The 8,731-nt window shown below is 34.9% G+C and overlaps 1 protein-coding gene across 1 annotated transcript in view; it reads right to left on the bottom strand.

Moving 5' to 3' along the window:
• Positions 1-2,341: 2,341 nt before the first annotated feature.
• Positions 2,342-8,731, bottom strand: part of LOC107190795 (dipeptidase 1-like) — a 34,830-nt gene continuing 28,440 nt past the window's right edge. Inside the window, exons 4-5 of the mRNA XM_015579678.1 lie at positions 3,466-3,595; positions 2,342-2,473 (exon numbers count right to left, since the gene is read on the bottom strand). Of these exons, the coding sequence (XP_015435164.1) occupies positions 2,342-2,473; positions 3,466-3,595 (262 nt within the window). The remainder of the gene's footprint in view (positions 2,474-3,465; positions 3,596-8,731) is intronic.

Here is an 8,731-nt window from a genome sequence, read left to right as displayed (position 1 = left end):
CTTCTATCAGTACCTAAACAAACAAAAACAATGTCCATAAATTATTTGAACCTTAATAATATTTGTTACTTCTACTCGATCGATAGAGTTTGTACAATGATGCTTGCCAAATGTAAGAAAATACACGTTTAACGTATACACGTATTTATTATCGCCTCGCATTTGGCTGACTGAAATCCAATCAATAAACTATTCCCTTTTTAATTTTACTTAGTAAATTGATCGGTATTCATAAGTACATACTGGACTTGATCCCATTCTTAATCCGACTACGAGTCGACTGTGATTTCATTGCACTAATTCGAGCCTCAGTGTATACATATTCTTTATCGTATCCGATATGTTTTCCTTCCGACATTCTACATATCCTGATTTTTTTGTAACGATTACAATGATTTCCCAGATAAACTTGCGAGTGCTCCACCTCTGTTTCTTTCGAATTAAACGGTAAAGTGCACATGTTTTCTTCGGTGCAATGAAATGGGTAGGGGAAAACGTATTGAGTATACACAGCCGGATTCACACACAATTATTCCTTCCTTACGATACAAGAGTACCACAATTGTTTAGAAAAGACCTCTATATTGTCTCAATCGTTCTTATCGTTCTACCTGATGTCTTAAAGTATACATGATTGATCGTTTTGATTGGCCGATATTAGACTTCCTTCGTCTATGATAGGAAACAGGGTTGAATTCACTTACACCATGACATACGATCTCATAGAGTTCGATGGAATTTTGAAATTCATCCATCAGTTCTTTATGTAATACATACTTCCAGATTCACTCGAAAAGTATCCGTATGTACAATAAGAAATAATTGGAAGTACAATATCTCTCCATAGAGAGTACTTTTTTAATAAAGTTTGTAATTGTTCGAACGATAATAAGTTCCAATTTTTCTTTAGTCAGAACAGTTAGTTTCTCTTTCAATAACTTAAATCTCGGAAGAATAACTTTATCTACGAATATTTCTTCCTTCGAGGAACATAAAGTAGCAGGCGGAGACGTAACATGAACAGATTCGTTTAGATTTCATAATACAATTCTATAATCATTCCAGAGAGTATATAAGCTCTAGAAAAACATCTCAAATAGTAAAGAGAGGAATAATCGAAACTTTCGGCTCCACGAGTTTTAGTGTGATAATTATTTCAAAAGTCTTCATTTAGATGCTTATCGTCAGTATTCTTCTAATTTAATTTTCAATGACTATTTTCTTTTCCTCAATATAATTTTGAACGTGCAAAATACTTCAACCGTTCTTTCATCGCGATTTTGACGAAGTTTCAGACGTGTTTCCAGAGCTACTAATCAATATAAATCGTGTATTGCATTAGAAGGAAACTATTTTAAGTACCTCATGATAGAAAGAAATAATATCTTACGAAATTTTATCTTAAGTCCTAAAACTTGAACATAAATGGTGTATAATTCTAGGAATGAAGTTGAATAGGATATTTACATGTTTATTAGTGATGCCCGATACAATTTCGATACATGTAAATATCGATATACTGGTTCATGAATATCGATATTTTCTATCGACACTTCATGGCTTGATCGATATTGCCTTTCGATACGAATGTACCGATCTTAGAAATATTCTAACGCATGTGTCTCTAATTACATGTTTTTTAAAACCAAAAGAACAAAAAAATAACCGTAATGTATATAAAAATATGTACAACGCGTCAAGGAGTGTTCTACTTGATTTTATATAACTAAAAAAAGGAATGATTTTTTACGGATTTCTTTTTGCTATTATATTAATGTCGTATCAATACGCGTTAATACCGATACTTTCTGTCCCATATATATACTATGTATATCGTACATACTAAAAAAACATGACGAATGTGTCGAACATCGCTAATGTTTACATGAAATCGGTTCCCATAGCGTAGTCGTTCCAACGATTACAATCACGCGTCGTGGTTGCGGTGAATGCACTGTCAAAGGTCCTTCGTTAAAAAATAATTCTGCCTGTGCGCTCTACATAATAAAACCTACGGTCGAGCAAAATTAGAAGTTCGAAGCCATATATCGTGTCTGCGAGACTCCGTTCGAGGTAGGTTCTTTTCTTCAACGTTATTCTGATTGAGCATCTAAAAGGGACAGACTGTGCAGATTGGGGGAGATGGGGGCGTGTGTCTCGCGAATATCAGGCAACGGGACGATGCCCTTTCTCGTTGATCGTCCACGGAGTTTCCCTAATTTTCAACGCGTTCGTGCCTGTCTGTTACGGGACGATAGGTAGGCAGTGTGCGTGTGTATGTGCGTGATCGTACAGAAATGATTCCCACGCAATGGAGAAACAGGATTGATCGATGGAACGATCACACTTCCATGACTCGCTGCACGGAGTTGATATCGAGTGCACAGCTGCCGGTCGTGTCAGGGGAATCCTGAAGGTATATTTCGGATGGCGTTATTCCTTCGGTTCTCATGTCGTCCCTCACCCGTTCCACCTAGAACAGAGGTTTCATTCGTTACTTTCAAAACAATTTATTAGGTCATCTCGTATGTAATGCGGCTTTACTTTTCGATATAGGTAATACGCCTATTTTCCAGTTCTATGGCCAGTTCTTCAATAGTTCAATTATTCAATAGTTCAATAATTCTTCAATAGTTCTTCAATTATTGACGATTTATTGCTCACAAGGGATGTTCGCGATGTGATACATACCGATTTTTCTGTAATTTTGCTGACTTGTTTATACGACTAACTTATGAATTTTGCTGTACTTGGTGCTACTTGTAGATTTTAGGGGAGAAACCACCATTTTTATCCAAAGCATCCCTTTCACTTATTCACATGGAACTCCCCAGATAGCACACAGACGGCCTCAAACGGCTTAGTGATGGCTGAAAGGCGTGTCAGACCTAAAATTGCCGTAAAATGGGCGTCTACAAAGAGTTATGTGCTATCCGGATCGTAACGTACAAAAAATATCGAAAAAAAGTGTAGGCAAATTTTATATCATTATTAGTTGATGTATCGGTAGCAGAAAATTTTCAAAAAATTCAAACATTTCTTCCTGTTGATATATGAACAACTAAAAACGATATAAAATTTATCTAAACTGTTTTCAATATCTTTTGTAGCTTTTTTGTAAATTATTTCTTACGAAACTTATTAATGGTGTTCATTAAAATGAATCTTTGAATATGTACGTAATTCGCCAATATACCACTTTTGGCAGGTGACGGTGTTAAACTTTATAAACCGAGTTAAATCAAAGAGTACCTATGTATTTTATATTTCAAAATCTAGACTACTAAGATAGTTGGAATAAATTAAAATAGATCTGAATACAGGTCAAATGAGAGGTGCAGAAAGTGATTGAACATTTCTTCGAATCTAGTAAACACAGAATTTTCTCCTTTTAGTTGTTGGTTTAGCGTCGTTCACGTGGAGCAATTACGATTATTTTTTTTTAAATTTCATAGAATTCCAAACCTGTCGAAGTACTCTCAGCAAATTGAGACCGGCGACCTTTTTTAAGTCGTGCACGTTCCATTTCCCACTTCGAAGGAGTTCAGCGAACAATTCTGGATACTTGGAGACATCCTCCAGACCACGCGGTGTTCTGTTAACAAAATCGATTATACCCTTGTGGCAAGCACAACATCGACCGTGTTTGATACAATCGTTGTAGAAATAGCTATTCCTATCATCGTATTTTCGTGGAAACTTTCTTATTTTATAACTTGCAGGTCACAGGGTTAAATATTCCAATATAAAGAATTCATCTTGCATTTTTTTCTAGTATAAAAATTGACATAGGTAACACTGAATAGTATACATCTTTACATAAAAATTTTTCGATGTTTTTCTATTAAAAATATTTTCAATATACAAAATATCTGAAGATTGGTGAATTTATTTTATTGTCGAATATGCAACAAGCCTCATGTTTATATGCTGCTATGATGTGTATATGCTACTGCTTCAAGAAATAAATTAATTTGACATAGTTTTATTAGAACAGTTACTAAGACAATTCCTTATTTAGCATTCTTTTTATTATTATGTAGTTGCAGCTAAGATTTATTTAACTCTCTTTATTATATAAATACAAAAATTTTTTCAGTCCATCAAATCATCTACACTCAAGTGTATTAGTTCAATTGGGTTCGATTCTTTTATTGTATGAAAATCAATTTAAATAAGACGTTGAACTCTTTTTTACAATAAAATCGAATACGTTGAGATATGTAACATAAGTGACCGCGATGTTTTTTAACAAAGAAGAAAAAGTATTTAGGCTCGTATAATTACATTTCCACTACAATTAATTTTCCGTTCGTAGGTTTACAATAATTTGTACAGATATAGTAAATTTCGCAATGCGACAAATAAATTCTATCCACAGGAAGGTGTACGGTGGTCCCGGTGCACCCACAAGGCGATAAATTTTTTCGGAGCAACACTGCCGCAGTGAAAAGGTTAATTAGAAATGTGTACATACCCTTACTGAAACTTACTGCTCGAATTTGATCTCGAGTCGTGATACTTTAGGTTCGAGCCAGTAACGCAGGTTCGCCGTCTTGATAAGTCATTTATCGATTTAAACTGTGATAATTTTGCATATTTTACAAATAATTTACGCATAATATTTAGATTCTGCAAAGTTTAACTGTAATGTAAAAACAATCGAAAATCATTCTTGACCATAGAACATTAATTTTTTAGGGTTTTTTCATTTTTCTAAAAATTGTTTTCTAACACTGGAATGTTAACTCTCAAATCGATATCGTTCCTTTTTCAATCTGTGAATTTTTATAAGATGAAGGAGGAAGGTATTTTCAGTTTAATATTTTAATAAAAATATTGCGGTTATGAAGACGATAATTTTCTTCCTATAATTTCCCTTTTCGACCTCCTAATGACATCACCGGTCCCATTATGTATAATAGGTCTAAAGATGTTAAAGAAATTTTAGAACAAATATTTCAAAGTGGATGTAAAAGAAATGTTTCTTTCACTTATTAACGGCGGAATTGGTGGTACCACCCTACAGCAGATGATTCTATGTACACAAATAATTATTAAATTGACTATGATTTCTTTTCATAGAGCTTAGTTTTGTTCTCGAGAAAATCGAGTACGAAACTTTAGGTGTATCTGAATTTGAATACATTTCGCTGGAGTGTTTGCTTATTAATAATATTTTTTCTCATGATAATGTTTGCAAATATTAACAGTGATATATTATTAGCAGTTTCCACGATAATTTAAACTTTATTGACAGGTAGCCTATCAATCGACTTAAATTTCAGTGATTATATTGTAGATGAGAAGCTTATTAATTTAACTTATACCAGGGTTACAGAAGAAATTGTTATATTATTCTATTGGAGTTCTTGCTAGTTCTATAACTGTAATTTGCTACTGTGATTGAACTGTTTAACACTTTGACTGCTACGTCACCCAAATATGGATGACACGTACATTCCAAAGAGAGCTTGATTGTTAAAATGTCATTACAAAATTTTGCCTAAAATTAATATCGCAGTATAATTTAAAACAAAACCAACAGTCTGTATTACCTAAACGCATGTATTTTCGACGATTTATGAATTAAAAAATTAAAAACAGTGTGTCTGAACACGTATGAGCTTTTTGACTGTGGCGGTCAACGTGTTAATAATTCCTCATTGCCGGTTGATCGTTTGATCTATTAAACCTATTAAATAGCAGCCGGTAAGTAATGTGTTAATATAAATTGACAGTTAAGAAAAGGTTCTTACAAAGTAGAAAATATCGAACCGCGGTCTATATTTCTTCTAAGTAGTAACAGTAAATTATGGTCAGACGCAGAACCCAACCGCACTTCGAAGTTCTCGAAAACGAAGCTTCGAACTAACAAATTTTCTCCTACATTTTCGATTTACTTTTACACAAAGAATCAGCTGTTGCTGCATCGTGGCACTTCTACCACTCCTGAGGGGGGTTAGGTTGGTGTGCGAACCCGATTTTTTTGTAACTTTGCAGACGAGTAGGGGCCTCGAGTTACTAACTGCGTTGCATTAAGTTTTAATAATAATTCATATTTAGGGTAGGGAAACGGTTCTTATATACATACCGACGTAAAAAACATTTTAATGGTTTGCTTTGCTTTAAAAAATTTTCTACCTCTTTACTTATGTGTAACATGTTGACTACCATAGTGAAAAAAGTCGTACGTAGGAAGACCCATTTTATTTAATTCTTTAAGTCATAAATCGTTGAAAATATATGAGTTTTGTTAATTGTTAACTATTTCGTTAAACCTACGCGTTGCGATTGAACAGTGTCTTTCGTTAATATCTCATATTTTTTCTAAGGAAAAACTTGTTCCAAATCGCTTCGCGAGTGATCCATTTTAGGGACCTGCAACAGTTTCGTTACACCTTGTATACGTGTCATCCACATTTGGATGACGTGGCAGTCAAAGTGTTAAATAATATTAATAAACTCAACAGTAGAAATATTTACGAAAATTATCCTACGTACCTTATAGAAATCGCAAAAAACTACTTCCAAATATACCTACTCTGGCCGAAGTAAGCCATTCTAATTTAAAAAATTCCTTATAACGATGTTTAGGGGATAGGCAGGATAATTTTCGTAATTATTTCTGCTATCCAGTTTATTAATACTATGTAAACATAAGTAGGGGGGCAGGAAAACTCAAAAAGCAAAGAAAAGCTTTAAATGTGGTTTACGTCGGTACATATGTATACAAGGGGTGTGTTCCTACCGTAAATATGAATTTCCGCCGAAATTTATCCCATTAAGTTCCAAGCAGTGAAATAAGGAAATTTTTGCACATGTAATTATTCTCTACTTACATATAAAAGTGTATAAGAGAGAATGTAAATGCTAACAACAAACTGTTAAGACCGGTACTTTTTGTGTAATAAAGTATTGCGTTTATGCAATTGCAGGCAATTTTGTATTGAAAAACGTAAATAAAATAATTTATATATTATTTTGTCAATGTATAAAAAATTTATTACATGAAGAAAGTGCACAAAAAGATTTCCATGACTTGAGAAAAAATTCGTTTACATCATAGTGTTATACATATACAGGGTAGGGCAATAACTATTACCACCTCAGATATCTGCGAAACTATAAGGTCCACAGAAATATTTGTTGAAACAAAATTGCACAATACGAAGAGAGTCATCCGATGGCGCTAATAGTTTTTTTGCAGGCGGAGGTACTTTGAATATTTCAAGGTCACCTCCATTTGTATAAATGGATCGATATGTTTTTGTTTCCGTAAAATAACAGAGAAGCTTAAAACGAGTTCAACGACTTATTACATAAGATCACAGTAGTTGTTGGAAATGATGATCATCACTATCAATACAACACTGGATTCTTTTTATGACTGATTAACGTGCAAGTCTTATAACGGCAGAAGTTATTGACGCACAGACTGCAATTGTTCCCTGTTGCATGTCTCTTGAGGTGTAGTTGGTATTTCTTTGTACACTTTATCTTTCAATGTTCTCCATAGCAAGAAATCTAGAGGTGTCAAGTCTGGTGAACAAGCTGGCCACGATATTGGACCGCCGCGCCGGTTCCAATCCAACGATTTTGAAATTTTTCATCGAATTCCCCTCGCGGAATTAATGAATAATGTGCTGGGCATCTATCATGTTTGTTGCATCCCTTATGCACCGCAATTCCCCTTTTTTTATTCTGAGAATTCACTGGGTTTGTAAGGCCCAATGCACTTGTTCGTGACGATGCACGGGTCGCTGGATTGCGTCAATGATTTAACACAATCCTCGTTGAAAATGGCAGGATAACGAATTGATTGGATATTGATTAACAATAAACTCACAATTATTTAATGATTGTACATAGAAAAACAAACTATTAATACAACTATTGAACGATGAATAACTGACGAAGTATAATACACAATGTAAGTTATGTGATTACTTCGGAGTCTTATACGTAAGTGTATACAGAGCGCAAGTTGTTGCTGACTCTGTCGCTGTTGCTGGTAGACTGCCTTGGAAGTGGCATTGAAAAGCCATGAAAATATACATTTTGCCTCATTGGCTGAGAAGGATGGAGGCGGTTGCTAAAAATATTGACCACTGATTGGTTGCCCTGAAGGAGGAGAAATCCGTTGGATTTTCCAAGACGTTATGGAAGGGGAACACCTCTCCCTCAGGTTGACGTGTACATGTGCAATGGGGCTTTGGGGCCAACTCCGAATCGATCGAAGCGCTGATGTAAACAATTGGACGCCAGCGGAAACACAAAATCGATATTTGGGACGTCTTGATAATACGACATTTAGCGGCAGTACCCACAAATAAATTTTGTTCCCCGTTACCATCAAGCTGGGTTTGTGTATTTCCTACGCGAAGACAGTGTTGCCGGAAAGTATCGTGTTTCTGACGCTGTTGCCTCATGTCCCGCGTGCAATTCTACCCGTGAGGAGAACGATGGAATAGCTACGGCCTACGGCTCGTGGCGAGATTTCGATTCTCGCCGAACGTCTAAGGCCAGCGACCGACCCATCGGCATACAATGTAAACAGACATAGATGAGATAAGGAATGACGCACGAATGAAAATTTAAACTTTTACAATTTGCAATATATTTTAATGAAAATGTCATGAATGAATTGAAGAAATTCTCCCGATTAAAATGCGTCCAAATTCGAGTGTAATTGGACAATTGTTACTCATACGTAATGTTGCGGATGAAA

The sequence above is a fragment of the Dufourea novaeangliae genome, unplaced genomic scaffold (genome assembly GCF_001272555.1).
Source record: "Dufourea novaeangliae isolate 0120121106 unplaced genomic scaffold, ASM127255v1 scaffold220, whole genome shotgun sequence".
NCBI classification, from domain to species: Eukaryota; Metazoa; Arthropoda; class Insecta; order Hymenoptera; family Halictidae; genus Dufourea; species Dufourea novaeangliae.
The sequence above is the reverse complement of the archived record's forward strand: the minus strand, read 5'-3'. Positions and strand labels throughout refer to the sequence as shown.